This window comes from Rhododendron vialii, chromosome 5a (assembly GCF_030253575.1).
Source record: "Rhododendron vialii isolate Sample 1 chromosome 5a, ASM3025357v1".
NCBI classification, from domain to species: domain Eukaryota; kingdom Viridiplantae; phylum Streptophyta; class Magnoliopsida; order Ericales; family Ericaceae; genus Rhododendron; species Rhododendron vialii.
The window spans coordinates 28036223-28057207 of record NC_080561.1 but is presented as its reverse complement, the minus strand read 5'-3'; the positions used below and the strand labels follow the sequence as shown (position 1 = coordinate 28057207).

The 20985-nt window shown below is 38.7% G+C and overlaps 1 protein-coding gene across 1 annotated transcript; it reads left to right on the top strand.

Moving 5' to 3' along the window:
- The first annotated feature begins 121 nt into the window (after window positions 1-121).
- On the top strand, window positions 122-14479 carry LOC131325212 (E3 ubiquitin-protein ligase RFI2). The gene is made up of 6 exons (XM_058357341.1): window positions 122-632; window positions 4779-4948; window positions 10477-10535; window positions 12158-12183; window positions 12282-12669; window positions 13711-14479. Exons 1-6 carry the CDS (start codon window positions 494-496, stop codon window positions 14198-14200), a joined length of 1272 nt encoding a protein of 423 aa, XP_058213324.1. The 5' UTR covers window positions 122-493; the 3' UTR covers window positions 14201-14479.
- Window positions 14480-20985: the final 6506 nt, after the last annotated feature.

The window sequence follows — 20985 nt, the reverse complement described above, 5'->3', positions numbered from 1 at the left end:
TAACGTCAAAAAGGTAGTTGGGCCAAAGGGCTTGCTTGAATTCGTTAAGGAGGCGGTACCATGTGCAGGGGAATCCTACCAGCAGTATAAACTTCCACACCCAATCCGTACTTTTCAACTCAATTTCCTCCAAATATCAAAACAAACCCGTCAATCCCAACCCTCCATCAATAGACCAGACCCTAGTCAGAGAGAGAGAAGCGTTATTACAACAATCTATCCCACGACCGTAAATCAGGCGGTGAGGAGAGAGAAACAAAGTGGGTAGAGAGAGAGAGAGAGAGAGAGAGAGAGAGAGAGACGTTCAGTTTCTCCGCACAACAATACCCACATCGTGGAACGATCCCTTCCTTCTGGTCTCACATCTATTCCACAGATATTCAGAACGATCGAAAGCTTCATCGGACGAATCCTAAATATTCATACCCATAAGATTGTGACGACGTATTTTGCATTTATTTCCATGTGTAGAGTGAGTTAGGGTTTTCTGGAAATGGGTTTGGAAGATTCAGATCTTCTAGACGAGGGAGGGAAAGCCTCGGCGGTGTCGTGCTCGATCTGTCTGGAGGCTGTGACCGATAACGGGGCTAGATCCTGGGCAAAGCTTCAATGCGGACACGAATTTCATCTCGGTAAGTGAAAATTTTCGAAGTTCGGTTTATGCCCTTTTTGTGTTTGTATAGAAGTGGTTGAGATCTAAGTCACATAATTCGCGTGCACATAATTTGTGTGCGGGTGCGTGAGAGGGAGCGCGAGCCTGAAAGTATCTTTGAAACACGTATTAGACTACTAAACTATCCGTGAGAGTGAGGATAGAGAGCGCGAGTGCAGTGCGAGGATTGAGAGCAGTTGCGCTGGGCATTTTGAAGGATTATGTGGCTAAGGTTGAGATCCGATTGGTTTTTGATTAGTAGACGATGGTAGAGTTGTATTTAAGGTGATGATATCTATATCTATGAAGTGCTTGATAGCTTATAACTCTGTTAGTTTTAGATGAAATTGGTTGACAGATCAGGATAGCGGCGGACACAGGAATTTGATAGAGGGGCCAAATTCTGAATTATTTGTAGTCTGGAGAGATTTTGGTAAAAGTAATTCAATTTTGAATGGGTATAGTTATCGAGATTTAGTTTCTACAATACTAAGTTGTATTGTAAATATCAAAGTCTTTGGAGAAAATAGGATTACTCGAAAACTTTGGAGGTGCTGTGGCACCCACCGGCAACCACCTGAGTCTGGCACTGGATCAGTAGTACCACGTGGTGGGAAGAATAGCATATGATTTTCTTTTTCTCTGGAGGATTTAAACACTAACTAGAAATTTTGAAGGAGTCTGCATGAAAAGGTAAATACTTGGGACTACCATGTAGATGTAGTAATTGTGAAGTAGAAATGGTGGAGAAGATTGATGATTTTGGAAAGTGCATAACTTATTTTCTTCAGCTTGAGTTTAATAATGAGGGAGAGGTTGGAGGCGATATGAGCCTACTGAAATAGGTTGGCGTAAGAGGAGAGCTGCTTTTGGCATATTATTTACTTGACGAATAGCACCAAAAGTGAAAGAGTTTTTTTTTCCTTTTATTTTATAGAATAGCTTTTACGGCCACTAATACTTAACAGGATGATGATGTTGATAACGATAAGGATGGTTAGATGCATGTAGTAAGGCTAAGAAAGATCAAATTGGAAACAAAAACATTAGGGAAATGGTAGAGTAGCAATATTTGAAGACATGTTTCGAGATAACATACTACGATGCGTGTTATAGTGTACAACCAGTACCACTACAGCTAGATGCATGAGATCCTTCGAGTGGAAATGGTGGTGGAACCGTGGAAACATGAAGGATCTCTGATCTGTATTTGTTTACACAGAATAGACTACTTGAGAGTAGAATATGATGAGTGTTTGCCTGGTAGGTAAGAAATGTTAAGGAGACATTTGCTTGAAATCGAGTACAGAGGCCTTTAGTGGGCCACAGCTTAGTTCTCTATCACCAATTTAGGGTCCACTAGTTAAGTCTCATTTGCCAACCGTTCATAGGGGTTATCTACATTTGTCTAGGCAATCTTATCTTGTTCAGGTTTTTTTTTGAAAGGTTAGTTCAGGTTTAAAATGCTCTTTTCATTCCCACATCTTTCTTTCCTAAGCTACTGCCACTTTTTGTTCCATACTAAGGTTGTGTGACAATTGAAACTGATAATTGCAAAATGAAAATTAAGCACTTTTAGTTCAAGATGTTCCTTTGGCAATTTTCCCTAGTCATTTGCCACCATTCTTTAAAGCTCAAATTAAAGTTCAGGATGTTCTAATGAAATATCTAACCAACCATATGCATATGCGCTCCTATCTATGAATACAAAGACGTCTAATGGGCATGTATGCGACTTGTTAGGGACATGCATACGTGTTGGAAAAATCTAGAATATATTCCCTACTTGTGCAAGTAGAGAATGGGCTAAATGTTGCTAACCACAACAATCAAGAAGCAAATTTAAGGGTTGAAAAGATGAAGTAAACAACAAGCAACCACGAGACACTGATTTCACGTGGTTCAGCATGAGTGCCTACATCCATAGGTAAAAAACGTTTCAATCATCCACTATTAAATAATGGGGTTACAAAGAGTTACACTCTAGTACAAAACTAGTGGTATATAAAGAAAGCAACAAAAGATGAATGTTTAAGTTTTCTCCGAAGTGAATATCCCAACCACCAATCTTTTTTGTTTTTGGTGATCTTCTAAAACTAGGAGTCTAAAAATTATGTGAACAATCTGCTCCAACGAAATCATAGAGCTCCTCGCCGTGGAGAACATTCTAAAATTTTGTCAAAGTCGGGGAAGAAACAACTGATCTTGGCTTGAAACCTTGAAACCTGGAGTAAAATTTCTTTCCTTTCATTTCTCTTTCGAATTCTCAAATTTTCACGCACACAGAGGAAGACTGAGCCTTCTATTTTGTTGTAATTCCCTGAAGCTAACTCCCTTTGTATTCCAAAGAATGACAAGGTTACCCCAATACGTTTTTAACCTAACACATGGGTCCATTATAAACCCACCCATTAGATTGGGACCACCAAACAAGTTGCCCCCTCCTGACTTAGGCATGGGGTTCTACCAACCCCATTCAGGTGCTGCAAAATACATGCTTCTCCTTGGGCAAAGTTTTAGTCATCATATCCGATCCATTCTCATTGGTATGGACCTTCACAAGCTGTAACAATTTCTCATTCAAAACATCATGAATCCAATGATACTGCATGTCAATGTGTTTTGATTGAGATTGAAAAGTTGGGTTTTTGCTCAAATGAATTGCACTTTGATTGTCACAAATCAGAGCATGCCCTCCTTGTTCAAAGTCCAATCTTGAAGAAGCCTTTCCATCCATGGCATCTCCTTGTAAACCTTTTGCCACTGCCATGTTCTCAGCCTCGGTGGAGGATAAAGCAACACAATTCATAAAGCTACACATTTCTATAGCAAGAGTTAAATGAAGCTAAAAATAAGATAAGTATTTGGTTAACTGTCCCATTTTTTATCTACTTGCAACATGAAGCTTATAGCTGCGAGGAGACAAAATGATAAATATTAACCCCTTGCAACAAAACAACAAAGTTTGAGACAGAATCTGACATCAAGAGAAGCATTGTTGCCAATGGTTGTTTTTAAAGTTACAAATGTCGGTATGGCAATGTAGAAATTTAGAGATAAATATTCTTATACATAAGCGGAGGTATTTCTGAAAAAGTACATTTCATAGTGGGAATAAGTAAGAGATATGATAAAGCAAATTTTTTTGATTTAAGTTTGAAAATGAGTGATAGGATATGCTCAATATTATTGCATTGCGCCCAATATGTTACTTTGTAAATTGTTAATGATGAAGCAATCTATTAATGCCACTTGGAGCTTCTAGGGCTCTCTTACTAAAGAGACCCTTTTGGTTAATAATACACAGTATAGATGAGTGTGCCATTAGGTTGGGATGTATTGTCAGATTGTTTTAGACTTTTAGGTAATTATAGAGCACGAAATTCTTTCTTCTCTTGGATTATTTATGATTACGTTACAATGGTATCAAAGCCAGATATTCACTGCTCAGCGTCAGAAAGCCGGACTTGGTTTTTGTCCTTGGTCGGCACCTGTGCATCATATATTGTTGTCATCTGAAACAACTTGTAGATGTAGGACCCTAGTCTTCATCTCCTTCGTCGTGGCTGGCTCACCTTTGTCATTGTTCGGTTAAGGATAACCTAGCTGTTCTAGTGTTTGGTTAAGGGCCTGAAGGCCATTTGTCCTTTTTTAAGTTAAGAATTTATCGTGGAATGACACATTCATTTGGTTGATTAATATTTCCAACTTAGGATCTTGATTGAGGTACTTTGACTGATACTGCCATTAGCTTCAAGCAGATCATTTTTGGCTATGAGGGAACGATTTAATCAAAAGTGTTGAAGCTTGAGTGCTGTAATCCTGTGACTTTGAGCAAAAGGTCTATTGCCATGGCTATTGCATTAGATGGGTGCGTGAACTAAATTATTACCTTCACTCATCATTTGTAATTATGCACAGGAAATGCCCTTGCTTGCAGCATTGCAAGATTTATACATTCCATGTATTCTGAAATGATGCACCAAATTTGACAGGCTGTTTTTTTTTTGCTTGATTTTTCCTTCTTGATTTTCCCATTTCTGAATGCATTATTTTCACCAATACAGCTTAGCTCCTGTGTTTCGCTTTCTTATGTTCATCACGGCCTTTTTTTTATTACTTTCAGACTGCATTGGTTCAGCATTCAATTCAAAAGGAGCTATGCAATGCCCCAACTGTCGGAAAGTTGAGAAAGGTCAATGGCTATATGCAGGTGGTTACCGTCCATTGCCTGAGTTTAGCATGGATGACTGGGCCCATGATGAGGATCTTTATGATCTAAGCTACTCTGAGATGGTAAAGTCAACCTTTTTGGTTTATGCTGATTCAGAATGTTGGTAGTTATAGTGGGCTTTTCCAGCATATGAGTTAACGTATTATATTTTTTAGCGCATTTTTTTCTTACTGTGTGATCTGAAAGGTGCAATTACCAGTATTTCTTGATTTGTTGAAAATGATTGGGGAAATTGATCAAGTGTTGATATGTAAGGTATCCATTGTCTGTTTTGTCTTATCCCTAATCAATATTTATATGGATTACACTTATCAGTGAGAAATTTGTATAAATTTTTTTGGGTGAGCTGCTATTAATCTATTTTCTAAATTGGCTCATTTAACTATAGCCATAAGGTGTATATCCTTTGGCTTCACACTCATTCCTTATTGACATTTCTTGTTACTAGAAGCGTTTTGCCTTGTTTTTTCTTTCATATGAGTTTTAAAGTTACCAAATGTTCTTAACTAAACCTTTACCGGTATGTGTACTGTAAGAAGTGACATTTCTTACATGATATTTTCCAAATGTTTCAAAACCTATTGGAATATAAAGCATCCTTCATGTCTGTGTACCCATTAGAGCATGCCTCCGAATGTATATGTTTCCATTCATTATTGTATGGCTTGATCTTCTCATAGGTTAAGAAGATACCATTTGGTATTGTGCGTCCACGTGAAAGCTCACACTCGTATTGTGGCAACTATTTTATTTTTGACCACACAAGGAAATAAGCTCCATTTCGCCACGTGAGTTCCTACCCTATTGTTCACAGGCTTGATGAGAATCGTCTCGTTTTAGGCTCAGTTTTTCTTATTTCTTACAGTTTATCAAATAGGCAGACTCAAGCACAGACTGTCATCGTAAGAAAGACATGGTTTACGACAATTCTTTGTTTCCATGCTCGTGCTTTTCGTAGGATGTCTTGCAGTATTGTCTTTTTCGTTGACATACTTCGCTATGTTATACAAAACACCCCGGCCGAGCTCATATTGCAGTATTCCTTAGATTGTTTATCACCTTCTCATTCATGTCGTCTTTGTTTTTCTTTACAGAGTTAGTAGCAGGGATTTTCCCTTACAGTGTATATCACCTTCTCATTCATTTCTTCTTTGGCCTTCTTTACAGAGTTAGTAGCAGGGATTTTTTATTACAATATTGTTGGATGAACTTGTGAAGGATTTAAGTCACATTGCTTGATGGTTACATGTGTTTATGGTTGAACACGAACCTTCCTATATGAAGCCACTTCGCAGCGGATATAACCAAGCCTTCCCCTTCGTCAAGTCACTGTTAGAGCTGTTAAAGAAAACTACATCAGCAATTTTGGGTCTCAAAATACTAGGAATGCCCTTTCCTTGGCCTTCCTTCTATTGATTAAGTGTTAGAGCCTCTATAAATGAATGTGCAATGGCAAAACTAGCCTAATCTATTCCCGAAATTGAACAGGCATCCTTGTAATTGAACTCATAAAGAGGTTAGAAAAGTTGCAAAGAGATTTCCTTTGGGGTGGCTGGGGAAGGAGTCTAAGTATCATTGTGTAGATTGGGATATAGATTGTTCTCCTATAAGGGAAGGGGATTTGAGAATGAAGACGTTTGCTATTTTCAATGAAGGTTTATTGGGGAAGTGGCCGTGGAGATTTAATTGTGAAAGGAATAGATGGTGGAGGAAAGTAGTGGGTGCTAGGCATGGGGAAGTTCGAGGTCGTGGTCCTCATTGGAAGTTTGCAAGCCGCATGAGGTGGGGCTTTGGAAGGGTATCAAAAGAGGCTGGTAAAAGTTTTTAAAGCATACGAGCATGAAGGTGGGGGCAGGGAGGACGGTGAGATTTTAGCACCATGTGTTTGGTGTGGTGACGGATGGGATATGGTTCCTACTTGTGATAATCTTATCTCAAAGGAAGATTATTGTGAATTGGTGGTGTTTGTGCTAGAGCGATGGAGAATTTGTGGCGTATTTGTTGATTCATTATCTGATGGGGATCTTTGCGATGCTGCATGTCGTGGGTTTTTCCATAGACTGTGGGACAACTTATTCAAGAATGGCACGAAGGAGACAGAAGCTATACATCTTGATTCTGCTTTGTTTGATGTGGCTTATTTGGAGAGAGCGGAACATAAGATAGTATAATTGGGAGGAGAAGCCGGAAAATTTAGGGTCTTTTTCTTTGTAGGTTGTATAGTTAGGAATTGAGGGAGTGGGATACCTATTCCTTTACATTTTAGATAGTTTTGGCGTTAGTGGTGTATGGGCCCATTTCCTTGACATGTTCCATTTTGGTGGTTACTTGATCTTTTGGGCCTTTTGTACATGCGTGCTATCTCCTTGATGCCTTTTATATAGATTTTATTAATTAGAAAAAAAAGTTGGGCCATTGGTATTATATATTGTCTATGCAAATGGAAATTGAATCCGTGTCCAGCCCAAATTTCACTGCAGAAATCATCACAGTAACATAACGTCTCAATTGAGCAAATTCGGGAATCGGAAGCTTCCAGCACAACAACTTTCCACTATTGGTTTTCTTTCCTCTTTCATCTGTAGACGTACTCAGAAACCATGTTTATACCTGCAAAGCTTGATTTTTTACTCCTCTTTACTCTCCACGTACACAATGTTTGTATGAGTATACATCGCTTGATAATTGCTGGTTTTAGGTGGTTATTGAATCCACATCACCATCTCATCAAATGCTTAGATTAAGGGTGAGCACAGGTCAGTCTGGTTGGGTTTAACCCTGACCCACCATCCGAACTGAATTGATTGGGTTAGAAAGTGCTCAGCCATCTTTGGTGGTTCTTCAGGTTTAGATCGACCAATCCGAAACCATTGATTCCTCGGTCAATTTCGGTTCACAGGTGCAGGCCAGAAAATTTCACATCATCTTATGTTGAGCTTCCAATCTCATACGTGAACATAGCTCTGAAGAAAGTGCAGAAGACAAATGAAAGATAGCAGAAGACAGAGCATGCAGTGGCCACCACCATTGTTCTAGCTTTGTTTGTTGTTCTAGCATAGGTAGTTGACCGTCGTCATTGCCCTGTCGCATTGCCGTCATCCGAAGGGTAATCATGGGAGGGATGGGATTCATGAGGATGGAGATCAATGAGCTGTGAGATGGGGAAGGAGAGAATGCTGAGGTGAGAGGGACAAAGTATTCATAAAGTGAGAGGTGTAATCTCCAACTTCTACCGATTGAGTTTTGAATAATATTCGGTCAGAGGTTGTTTGGAAATCGTAACTCCCCATGCTAGTAATGGGAAAAGAGTTTCATAACTCACCGTCCTCTGCAGATAAGGTAGGAGTTGGTTTGGAAATCTTATCTTTCTGTAATCTCACAGCCAAATCACTGTATGCCACGTGGAGTAAGAATAGTGAGTTCTGAATCATATTTGGTTGGATACTGTTAGGTGAAAGTAATTTCAAGTTTTATGTAACCGCTACTGACCGTTCATTTTCTGAAATCCGACTGCTGCTACTTGGATTGGATCAGATCGGTTGGATTGGTCAGGTTTTCTCTGAGCCCTACCCGATGCTGTAATCGAGTCTGATTTACTGCATTTGTGTCTGAAGACATGGTGGTTGTTGGTGGAGTGTCACAAAGTCATGAATTTTGTTGAATTTGTGTTGACCGGGTCACCGGAACGCTCCAAAACCTTTATTTAGTCATCTTGGATTTTGCATGGGGGTAGTGGTACTGGCACCGATTGACAAGTGAAGAGCGAGATCAGTGAATGGCAAGGGGTGTGGATAGGTTATTGTAGAAAGCGATTCTAGGTGATGATGGGCTGCAGTGGTGTATCTGTGCATCCGTTATGAAATGAGGAGTGGGGTGGTGATAATGGGAGAATGGGGTGGAAGATAGTGGTGAGCAGTACTTTTCGAGTTAAAAAAAAGAAGATAGTGGTGAGCAGTGGAGTGGCTGTAGTGGTGTGGAAGATGGTAGCGTGCAAACTTGGTTTGGGTACTAGATGATAAGATAGGGTCCTGTTTGGCTAAGAAGATGAGGTTAGCTGGAGGGGTCTTGTAGAAGGGTAAAGGAGTTCAATGAGTGTCGATCTCCATCATTCTACAACTTTAACAAGGATGTCAATATAATTTCATAAACTGTGCAGGAGGTCTCTGTAATGATTAGAAGCCTCGGTCCTGAGGAGAGGTAGGTGTAACTTATCAAAGAAAACACGAGACCTTATTTATTTGTCATTCTCTTGGTTTTACAAAAAGCCTTTGCTGTTAATGCGTCGGAAAATTAACTACACAAGGAATCCACCAAATGGTCAGATCTACCAAACAAAAATAGAGAATTTTGACAGATCCCTACCCTCCAAATGCCCTTCCAAGGAAAACTCCTGCCTCTGGTACCTGCTAAAATCTTGAAGGGCTTAATTTGAAAGCTTCCATTTTCCACAGTACCCCACCAAAGGACATCGCCCCCCCTGCAAACTCCTTGAAGTTGATGAAGAATTACCAGAAGATGCAATGGTAAGTCCATCTCCAAATCTTGAACGCCCCTCAGTCCTATACCCCCAAAGCACATTCTCCTGATGCACCCCTAGAGTACCACTCCACTGCATTACTTGCAAGAGCACAAAGGATAAGTGGCCTCAAAAGTATCCTGCCTGTACCGTTTCTGTCCTGTGCCCTTCCCACCTTATTTTTGTTTGTAATTATAGACTGTTAATTCAGACTTCAGAGTCATACAACGCATTTTGCATACAAGTACCATAGGTAGTAACTAGTAAATACTGCCTCCTTATGCTGCCCCTTTTGGGAATTCTTACTCATTAAAGTGACACCACATGTTATAACTGCATTCAATTTCAAATTTAAATTCCTTAATCCCGATATTGCCCCTTTGTTCTCTGAATGCATCCCTAGTCATTTGTAATGGATGATTTTGGAAAGCTAAAAGTTTTACAATTCCGCTTTTCAAGGAGGACTAACAGCTTGTGGGTCATTTTAAATGGAAAGGTGGACCAAGAATATGGGACGGAGGGTCCGAGAGAGTAACAAAAATGAAGTTAAGGTCATTTGATATGCTAACTTAGATCATTTTTCTCTTTGGAATTATATGTGCATCGTCTTGTTCACTGTACTATGGTGGTTTACCATTTACATGATGAATGTTGGATCCAATTATAGGAAACCTAGTACCCTGCTATGCCATCTCAGTGGTTTCTGATTAAGATTACTCTTGAGAGCACACATTTTGGTTGGAAATGTATTTTCTGTTGCATCCACAGTAGTTAATAAAATAGTTGTCTGTTAATTTGTTTTTTGGTTCGTTCTTTATATCTTTTCTTCACTCCTGCTATTTGCGGTACTTCTACGTAAACTGTATTATATTGACCTTTAACTTAAGCTAAAGTGTGCTGTTCAGCCAAGTTTATTAAGTGATCCATGTTATAAATCAAGTATTTGCTGTTGCCAACGATGTTCAACTCTCTCTCTCTCTCTCTCTCTCTCTCTCTCTCTCTCTCTCTCTCTATGTGCAAGAGAATAATATAATTGGATTTTTTTTGACCAGTGTTTTCTTTGTGGTTTTGCAGTCTTTTGGGGTGCACTGGTGTCCATTCAGTGGATTAACGCGGCTTCATTCATCCTTCGAGTAAGCATGATTTCTGAAATTATTATTGTTATACAGGTTTACTTCCCAACAAATTAGGTGTTGAAAGTGGTGACAATGTTTTCCCTTCGTTTGAAATGTTTGCATCTGCATGTCTCAGCAGATTTGTTGAATTTTAATTTATCTTCTTATTCTGAGTTTTCTCATTCACAAGAATGCTGGGACTGACAATGTTAATTTTTTATTGTTAGATTATCAGGTTTAGTAAATTTTGTTGTGATAAATTTGGATTCTGGAGTGGAAGAAGAGCAAATGGAGGTCTTTTTAGAAATATTTTGGAAAATCGACAAAAGTAACACCATTTGCGAATGGATGTTAGATCAACTGGTTTTAGTAAACTGCTCTTCAAATCCACCATTGCTCCTCTAAATTAAGAATCCATCATTGAATGACAATAGAACCCATATCACCCAAAATGAACCACAATTGAGCTACGCTTCACACTAGCCGCTACTGTATATACTGTCCTGATTACCACCATTTGCGATTATAAAGCTGGGACTGCCAGGCACTTCATTTTAGTTGTTCTATCATTGCCCAATGTGTGTCTAGGATATGTGCTGGACACATCGCATGTCGTCTCATTTTTTGAGAGTTTTTGTTGGACATAGTAGGGACAGGCTGGCATGCGTGTCATTTGTCCATACCTATGGTAGGATACTTTGGGGCCAATAATCTTGTATAGCTGCCTGTTTATGGAATTTGAAACCAAAAGTTGCTGGAATTTGTTGATGAGGTCAGAGATTGATATTTTTCTTCTAATTTTAGTTACTTTCTCTTCTTTTTTACCATTATTATTTTAATTACAAGCATAAGAGAATACAAGTATGTGAATTACATCAAAGCAGAAGCCCACAATCACACTAAGCCTCAGGGGAACAAATAAGTAAACAATAAATCCCCATTCAAGGGAAGAAACAACCAATCTTTCCTTTTGACGAGGATTGACCCCCTGACCTCCCATTTGGAAGTGTATTAGAGATGGCCAATTGAGCTAACCCCAGTTGGTTTAGTGAGTTTCTCTTGTGTGTATGATGTTTAAAGTATGCATCGGACGGTTTTCCAATGTAGAGTTAGTCCTATTTCTTACTTATTCTTAGTGGTGTTGTGTGTCTATTAATTATTTTCCTTGTGTTATAATTTGAAAATCATTGTGCCACGGACTGTCCTTGGCCGTTTACCATGTCCGTGTCCTCACAGTTGACTTAGATCAAATGCCCCATCCACCTGTAGTAGGCCTTCGACTGGAAAGGTCGGGGCAATATGCCATTTATTTTAATCACGCCCTGTGTCGTATATTGTTTGTCCTTCTTGAAAATCGTGTCATTTTGCAGATCAAGAAATTAAGTTCTTCTGGATGTCCTTTTTTTAAAACTTATGTACCAATTTGATTATCTCAATTAGTTTTTTAAGAAGTTGCAAAAAAAAAAAAGAAAGGAAAATTATGCACTGCCTATGTTTTTTGTTTGTGTTTATTTTGTTCTTAATTGCATGTTTTTCTTTGCCTGAATAACTTCTCTCTGTGATGGGGATTACTTGGGTACTGTATGTTGTGTTGATCATTTACTTCTCTCTCTGATGTGTTTTGTTTTCCAAATCTGCAGTGAAGGAGAATTTTCATCAAATGCATGTAAGATTTTCCTCTATCTTAACTAGGGAATTTCTCCTAAGTTTCAACATAGGAATTTTTGACCTAATAATGTAGTAAGAGCATTTGCTTTTATGTAGATCATGATCTTCTTGGACAGCATGCGATCTTTGCTGAGCATGCTGGTGTATCGTCGACCACTCATCATTGCCCATATGTTGCTTACCTTGGACCAATTCACCCCTCGTCATCAAATTCCAGTGGGAATGTTGCAGATGGGTCTAGTTTCAATAGTCAATGGAATGGGCCATCAGTTCCTAGTGAGATGCCGCCTTCTTATGGATTTCCTTCCATGGACGTCAATTACCACAGTTGGGATCACCATTCCTCCCCCTTCCCTCCATTGAGCAGTCGTGTTGGTGGTGCTGATCAGCCTTCAGTTCCATCTGTGACCCACAGGCCAGCTAGGCCAAATTCTGAAGTGCAAAGATCAGGGTCTTTTATTCATCCATTCCTTGTGGGCCACAGGTACTCACTTGTGTTGCAATTTAAGGGTTTTTAGACTTTGGCTTAAATGTCCATAATAGCCATGATTGTTAAGCTACAAACAGGTGCCTGGTGCTGTGTCCACTGTCCACGTGGATTCATTTTACTTAAAAAAACAAAAAAACATGTGGGATTCATTTAATTAGCATCCCAAGGGCACGGGGACACACAAATCTGCTACTAAATATAAAAGAGGGAGTTGATGGTTTCTTCGGCAGAGGGATGAGAAGACCATTATAATTCATTAGGGTCATATTCCCTAGTAGCCTGGCATGATAGAGAAGGCCACCGCGTTTACAATTTGAAATATTCGTTAGTAAATTAGGATCGCCTATGTTAGTATATTTCTTTTGTTTTCAGGATAGTGTTTATAAGGAATCTTATAATTCATTAGGGTCGTATTCCCTATTGCATGGCATGATAGAGAAGGCCACCGCATTTGCAATTTGAAATATTCGTTAGTAAATTATTATCGCCTATGTTGTTAGTATGTTTCTTTTGTTTTCAGGATCGTTAGTGTTTTTGTACTCTATAGAGGAGATTATGTATAGTTCATGATAAATGTTGATTCTAAAGTATGTTTTCTAGGTGGATGTCCTAGAAACATGTGGACCCTAACACTTTATACATTTAGAAGCCTCCATGTGACAGTCGTTAAAACATTTCCAACCGGAGCCAGTTTAAATGATTTTCTGAGTCGACGACAAGAATTTACAATTTCATGAAATGAAAAATCAGTTAGGAGTTGGACGTAATTCCATAAAGTCCCAAGGTCATGTCAGAAATTTTCATTTCAACCCCATCCTGAACCAGTATGCGCCTTAGGTGGCAAAGAAATAAATTCAGTTTACCTATATTTTACTGCCTTCACCTTTTCCTTCCCCTCCACAAATTCCTCTACCATTCTCATCATTTGGGGCCGATCGTAATGGGTATAAGTGTGTGTTCCCTCATGACTTTTGTCCTTTAAAGATCCACTTTTTCCGCATGGCATAAATTGACTACAAAATATACTTGTTGCAGTTCTGCCGCTAGAGTTGGAAGCTCTATATCATCTTCAATGATTCCTCCATACCCTGGTAGTGCTGCTCGGGCCCGTGACAGAGTCCAGGCTCTCCAGGCATATTTTCAGCAACCCACCAATTCACCAGCTGTACGCAACGCACCCTTGATTTCTGGCACAAGGAGATCATCAAGCTCTCATCGTGGCATGGCCCAAGTATCCCCAGTACCCCCAGTAGCCTCATCTTCTGATTCAACCAATGGCTTCTACTTCTTCCCATCAGCTTCATCCGGTCGAAACTTCCAGGAGTCAGAAAACCCGCCTTCAAATCGCTTCCATGCATGGGAAAGAGACCATTCGACTTCATTTTCATCTAACCAAGCCGATAGAGATCCAGTGTGGGGCCCGTTTCATCAAGCTGGTGGTGGTTCTGATACAGGGGCTACCAGACCCACTGGCTTTCGCCAGAGGTACGGATCTGAGAGGATGCCATCGCAAAATCGGTCATAGAATCGTTATTTATTCATCTTTTCGTGGAGAAAAACTTTGAATGCTATGACTGGAACCAGAAATTATGTATGTTTGGGACGTACAATGTGTAATGCTCGTTGCGCTCGTCTTTCAGAGACTTGATTGACGAGAATATTATATTATGTGGCGTGGCCCTGAAATCGGGTTTTTTCAAGGTGGCCACAAGCCGCTTGTGTGCTGGACTGGACTGGACTGGCTTTCCTCTTGCTTCTTTGCCCTGGGAATATAAAATAAGATTTGCTTGTTTTATTTTTGTAATCATCGAAATCCAAAGATTTTGCTTGTTGAGTAGCAGATATGTTGGCTTTCTTTTTCTGATACAAGTGGCTTGCATATTTCCTTATCGAATCAGGGCATTGTGAGTGGCTTGCATATTTTTTAATTTTCATTTTTGCATTTGGATCGGGGGAAAATATTCAAACATCTCCGAAGAAAATAATTTCCATCTTTTTCTCGATATTTTTCCCCTCCAAAAATAAATAACTTCGTTCCAATTTTATTGGATGTCGCCAAAGGGACATATATAACTTTGAAATGCCGCCTCTAAAATTTGGCTTGATCCGTCCATTTGTCATTCCTAGTTCCCGTAAATTTAGACCTTTAACGCTTGTCTTCACAACGAACAACTTATTTACCAATGGTAGTGACGTTTTTTTCTTATTCAATTTTTTTTCGCGTTTGCTAGTTTTGTGTCTAACGACGAATCGGAAAAGTAAAAATTTATGACTTTTACCTAAATATCTTTTGAAATATCTAAGACAAAGCCCAAAAAATTGGTTTTGATCTCTCTCTCTCTTTCCACTTCAGAAAGATTTGAACTCTCTCTACACACACACACCCTATTTTTGTGAGCTCAATATTTATTGGACTAGAGTTTACGCTTACCATTGCTATGGAAAATTTGAATCCAATGTTTGATTATATCATTAATTTTGATTCTCTTTTAAATTGTGAATGTACCTGCCCCCGCCCTGCCCCAAGGGAATTTTGAAGACATTAATTCAATCAGGTTTCAAAGACCTACTTGCCAAATGCCAATATGAAAAAGGGATCCATAATACTATGCCAAAAGTCTACACCCACATCTTAACATTCATCGCTTCCTCTATCACTTTTAAATTTACCGTTCAAAAGTATTTTAGACAGTTCGAATTTTAAAAGACTCTTTTAGAGAAGAGTTTAACTTCTAACTCTTCCCTAAAAGAGTTTTTTTTTAAATTTGAATTGTCGATTGTTGAGACGAACGGTGAAATATTGAGCAGTGAATGTTGAGCAGTGGGAGTAGCACCGCTGAATGCTATGGTCCACATACCATAGAAATATCATCATACTTTTCTGTGTATTAATTGTATGCAATTTTGTCGTGTAATATTTATAAATGAATTTGTGAAATTCTGTTCACACCCCCTCTCTTTTCTCAGCTCCCACACCAAATTAAAACATTCCTCATAAATTCCCAAATTGCCCCATATTTTCTCATTACTCAAACCACCAAATTTTTGATTTATCATCGTTTTGCAAAGAGAGTTTTTCGTTGGAAAATGATATTGATACTCTAAAAATTGATGGAAACACTTAAAAAAAAAAAGAAAGTGACTTTGGAATTACACTGATTTTAGAGTGTCTGCATCAATTTTTGGAGTGCCAATATCATTTTTCTTTTTCGTTCGATCCTGTAATTTGAAACAAGTTAAAAGTATTTGGACAACAAAGCTTGAACAACAAGAAATAGTTTGGACGTTGCGTTCTGAACAATTTGAAATAGAGTAATTGTGAAGTCCCACATTGGTGGAAAGAGTAAAAAATGAGTATGCAATGAATCGTGAACAGCTAGCTACTGTATAACTCGAGATTAACTTTTTGAGCCACATAGATAGCCGGATGGATAGCAGGTCAACTGGCGTGGATCGTTACAAATTCAAGAGATTCAAACAAGATTTTGAACTTGAAATCCGAACATTCTCTTTGACATTGAGATTTGGACAATCTGAAATGGTTCAAAGATATGAATAATTTCGGAAATAGAGAACCAAACAAAGTTCTGGACCCTTAAATTCAAATGATCTTAATATGAATAGTTTTGGCATTGATGATGGTGGAAAATAGACAGATACATGACGACGATTTTCGGATGGTGATGGTGATGGTGGTGGTGAGGGATGTGGTGTAGGAATCATGGAAGAGAGGGACGACTGGTGTTGTGAAAGTAGAGGAGGTGATGGTGGTGGAGGGTGGTGGTGGTTGGAGGGTAGTGGTGGAGGGGGAGGGAGAAAGGACAATGGGTGAGTTCTGGAGTAAAAAGTAAAGGGAAATAGTTATTTAATGTTAGTGTAGGTACTGGAAAAAAGGAGAAAATTTTCAGTGCCGGGTGGGCATGGCCACGTGGTGTCCGTGCGCGTATTTCAGCCGTCCAAACGTATTTTGGATAACTCAAATTTATTTGGCTAATTTTTTAGAGCAAAACTACCAAAACATCTCTCAAATCTAAATAAATTTGGACTATCTAAAACAAATTTGGATGACCGAGATATAAGCTAGTGCGCCGTGCCCACCTGGCACTGAAAAATTTCTCGGAAAAAAGGGGGCGCATACACAGATTTCCATTGTTTGTTTGATCTCGAAAAAGGCTTTTCCATCTGTAATCAGCCACCTTGCCAAATTGTCCTTTAAAAGAGGGGGAAAGCTATATGGGCTATATGGTCCACATAGCGTGCACCGGAAGTACCTTTAATGGTCTAGTTTTTAAATCTGAGATGTCCCTTAATAAGCATTCGCTTAAAAAAGTTAGGAAAAAAAATTGAAATAGTCATTGTAGTTAAGTGTTTGTGTCAATTTGGTCCCTGTAGTTATAATTGGCTCGATTTACACTCTGTACTTTTCATTTTGTTCCAATTTGGTCCAATTACTAACTTCCGTTAGTCCGCCGTTAGTCCTTTAAACAGCAAAATCATCTGGCCCCCTTTTTTTGGGTTAAAACTGACTCGTTCCGCTAAATAAGCCAACTGGCTTCTTCTTTTTTTTATCCTTATTCAAATTTTTTTCGTATTTGTTAGTTTTTTGGGGGTTATTGCATCGTCATGACGAGAGAAATATAAAAAGTAAAAAATTATTATCGAAATTCAATTTTTTTTGAATAAAGACGAAAAAATTAACTTATTAACTTATTTTTGTATTTATTCAAAAAAATTAGGTTTCGATCGTAATTTTTTACTTTTTAGATTCCTCTTATCATGACGATGCAATAATCCCTAAAAAATTGACAAAAAACTAACAAATACGAAAAATATTTGAATAAGGACAAAAAAATAAGCCAGTTGGCATATTTAGTTGAACAGGGTTACTCATTCCCCTCTTGCCCTAACATACCTCTAAATCAAAACACAGCTCATTCTTCCATTCTCCATTGATAAGGAGGCACCTGAGAAGAAATTTGATTATAGTTTTCTGCAAAAAATTGCCCTCAAATTCATCATTTTCATGATCAGCCATGAAGTATCATAATCACTAGTATTGTCTACCTGTTCAACTTGTGGACAAATACTAAGATGCCTTATTTTTCTGCATAGTACTAAAAATGCATATAGAACCATGTCCAAAAGTCACAACATGATATAGATTCAAAAGTCACAATATGATAAAAAACCATGTCCAAAAATCAGAATATTACATAAACTCAGTTCCAAATTTAGCAAGTCATAACCTAATACATAGACATAACAAATCACTTAACTAGGTTACAATAAACCTAACTTAACAGCCCAAGTGGTTACAAAGAATAGGGCCATGTCATTCCATTCATTTTCCTATACTTGGCCCATGCACTGATTCTTGACTAGGAATGTTAAAAAATAAACCTAAGCCAATTTTTTCGTCTTTATTAAAAAAAATTGAATTTCGATCATAATTTTTTACTTTTTAGATTTCTCTCATCATGATGATGCAATAACCCCCAAAAAATTGACGAAAAACTAACAAATACGAAAAAAAATTGAATAAGGATAAAAAAAATAAGCTAGTTGGCTTATTTAGCCGAACAAGTTTGTTTTAACCCCCAAAAAAGGGGGCCATATGATTTTGTTATTTAAAGAACTAACGGCGGACTAACAGAAGTTAGTAATTGGACCAAATTGGAACAAAATGGAAAGTACAGAGTGTAAATCGAGCCAATTACAACTATAGAGACCAAATTGACACAAACATTTAACTACAGAGATTATTTCAGTTTTTTTCCCAAAAAGTTAATGGGCAAAAGTCAGCAAATTTCTCATTTGATCCTTTTGAGCAAATTCCTTCACGAAAAGTTAGGACAAAAGCGTAATGATATTCTCTATATGATGCAATCAAAATATCAAAGGGAATCAATGATTTAAAGAAAAAAGTAAAATTCCATTCAAGGGGATAAACCCCAAAGGGTAGAGAGACAATCAATATATTCAATATTCTTAATAATCAAAAGCTACCAAAATGAGAGACAACTTACCTATTTATAGACTCAAACCCTACACACACGACACTAAAATGACAACAATACCCCTAAATCTTATTGCATCATACACCCCCTCTAAAGAAGACAACTTGTCCTCAAGTTGGACAACAAGACTTAAGACAACTAAATCAATGAAAACATAGAACTATAGAAGTATTTATTATGCAGCTCCGAGGTAGGCACGTGGCTTCATTTCTTTGATCCACGTCACCCTCATGCAATAACTCATCTTTAATACGAGTTTTCGTTTGTGTACATCAACCGCGTCCATCCTTATGTGCAAGTACATCACCCACTTGGCATGCCTCTTGTTCCCAACGCACACCAAGAATCAGAATCATCTAACACGAAGTGCCAAAAGTCCAACTTCACTTCATATCCAAGGTTTGCTCGAGTTAAAACCATACCCAAAGGATCTTCAAGCACCAAGTAGTCTACACCCTCTTTTGGCAACTTTGGAACTTGTTCGGGCACCACCACGACACAAACTTGTGCATCTTGCATCTCTTGTTCTACCGATAACTTGGAAGACAGGTGTTGGAAGTAATCATCAATCTCAAAGTCATAACTTTCCTCTACGTCATGGCTCGCCTCCAAAACTTGCCCATTACCTTCCAAAGGTGTCAAGAAGGGCTCATTGAACAGGAGGATAAGTCCTCCTTTCTCTTCATCCTCACCAAACTCTTCTTCAAACTTGTCAAATATGGGAACGCCATCTAAATCACCTCTAGCCCCATAGACGGGATCATCCTCTACATCTTCATATGAGGGTTCATCAAAGATAGAAACATGAACATCCTCACTTGGATACTCATTATAGATTGGAACGTTAGTGTACTCATAATTATCATTACAACTTGGTTCTTTCACCTCATCGACAAAGAGAGCATCAAGAACGAGCTCACAAGCCTTTTCACCAACTTTCAACTCAAGAAATGGTTCTCCAAGCTTGAAGCATTTGAATACTCCATTAGTTGACGGATTTCTAGCCTTCAATGTGCCGAATAAAGATTGATTTTCAGTTGGGACAGCCCCTAAGGACTTGCTGTAACACCCCGTCCCACATCGGAAGTCTACATGGATAATTTTGGGCATATAACAAACCTTGTGGGCTACTACTAGTACCTTGGGCTTAAGCTTTTGGGCCATGTGGTGTGGCTAGTGGATCAAAATCAAGGTATTGGGCCAGTGATCTACTTGGGGCGTTACAGGTGGTATCAAAGCCATCAATGTATACAACCATGTGGGCCTTGGAGTTTGGTTTGATTTGTATTGGTAATTATAGTGCTTAACCCCTCGCGAGGGCGCGAGGCTATAAAGTTGGGAAGATTGTAACACCCCGTTGCACATCGGAAGTCTACATGGATGATCTTGGGCATATAACAAACCTTGTGGGCTACTACTAGTACCTTGGGCTTAAGCTTTTGGGCCATGTGGTGTGGCTAGTGGATCAAAATTAAGGTATTGGGCCAGCGGTCTACTTGGGGCGTCACACTTGCTCTTACATTTCAGTTGAAATGTAAGAATTCCTCCTTGTACTTCTTCTTCATCTTACCACATTCTCTAATCTTTTCTTTGCCTCTCCATTGTCGACTAACTTTGAGTTGTGTCCACCAATCCAAAGCTCTTGATCCCCTTAAAGTAAGTAGATGCTAACTTCACCTTTTTTTTTCTTCCGGTAACAAAACAATATTCAAACACACTCTCAAAGGTGTTCAACCAACCAACGACCTCTAGTGAGCTTCCACAAAACATGGGAAGTTCATTATCAACATTGTTTCACCGATGTGTATTCAAATCCAACCAAATTTGCTCTACGCCAATGTGGAGCACCATAACGAATTTCCAATGCAATGGAGTCCTTCCTTTCGGTTGGACGTTGCAAACGCCGCACTTTTTCATACAAGGTAGCAACTTGTTCATTCAACTTTTTAATCTCATTCCTCTTGCAATTTGAATTGCCATAAATATCAATTTCATCACCAAAATCTCCCATCACAGATCTACCTCTACCTCTTCTTCTAACTCATGAGCCATCAGAATACCCACAATCAACTTCAAACAAACAAATCAACCCCAAAGAACCCGGACCTAGTCAACTCAGTCACCGAACTTAGTGATTTTAGACCTAAACTTAGTCAACTCGGTGCAAAAACTGAGCCAACTCAACCAAAATTGATCAAACCTAGTTAACTCAATACCAAACAAGCCTCAATCGCAAGCAAATAACCAAAAATCAAAAATAAATCATAGCAAATCACAACAAACGAGACAAAAC

What these genes read in the sequence shown, in the direction of transcription:
- LOC131325212 (XM_058357341.1), top strand. Translation starts at nt 494, where the DNA reads ATGGGTTTGGAAGATTCAGATCTTCTAGACGAGGGAGGGAAAGCCTCG. An exon ending in CGGACACGAATTTCATCTCG is followed by an intron (nt 633 to 4,778) that starts GTAAGTGAAAAT and finishes TATTACTTTCAG; the next exon opens with ACTGCATTGGTTCAGCATTC. An exon ending in AGAATTTTCATCAAATGCAT is followed by an intron (nt 12,184 to 12,281) that starts GTAAGATTTTCC and finishes GCTTTTATGTAG; the next exon opens with ATCATGATCTTCTTGGACAG.